This window comes from Cariama cristata, unplaced genomic scaffold (genome assembly GCF_000690535.1).
Source record: "Cariama cristata isolate BGI_N322 unplaced genomic scaffold, ASM69053v1 scaffold30901, whole genome shotgun sequence".
Taxonomy (NCBI): Eukaryota; Metazoa; Chordata; class Aves; order Cariamiformes; family Cariamidae; genus Cariama; species Cariama cristata.
In genome coordinates, this window is record NW_009599140.1 from 1,954 (window position 1) to 2,170 (window position 217).

The following is a 217-nucleotide window of genomic DNA, read 5'->3' on the forward strand; positions in this document are numbered from 1 at the left end:
AGGCATCCCACACCAAGTCGTAGGTCTGCCGCGCCGCCTCTTCAGAGGCATCGAAGGTGTACATGTCCTTCATGTAAAACTCCCGGCTGCGCAGCAAGCCAAAGCGGGGCTTCGGTTCGTCCCGAAACTTCCTGGTTACCTGGTAGAGGCGCAGCGGGAGCTGCTTGTAGGACAGGTTGCTCTGAGCGGCCACCAGCTCCGTCACCGCCTCCTCGTG

General features: G+C 61.3%; 1 protein-coding gene across 1 annotated transcript in view; it reads right to left on the bottom strand.

The window, feature by feature from the left end:
- The window catches only part of PARS2 (prolyl-tRNA synthetase 2, mitochondrial (putative)), a gene marked incomplete at its 5' end in the record, with an annotated part of 958 nt that extends 744 nt beyond the window's left edge, over positions 1 to 214 (bottom strand). The window contains one exon of the mRNA XM_009709588.1: positions 5 to 214. Within this exon, the coding sequence (XP_009707890.1) occupies positions 5 to 214 (210 nt within the window). The remainder of the gene's footprint in view (positions 1 to 4) is intronic.
- Between the last annotated feature and the right edge of the window lie 3 nt (positions 215 to 217).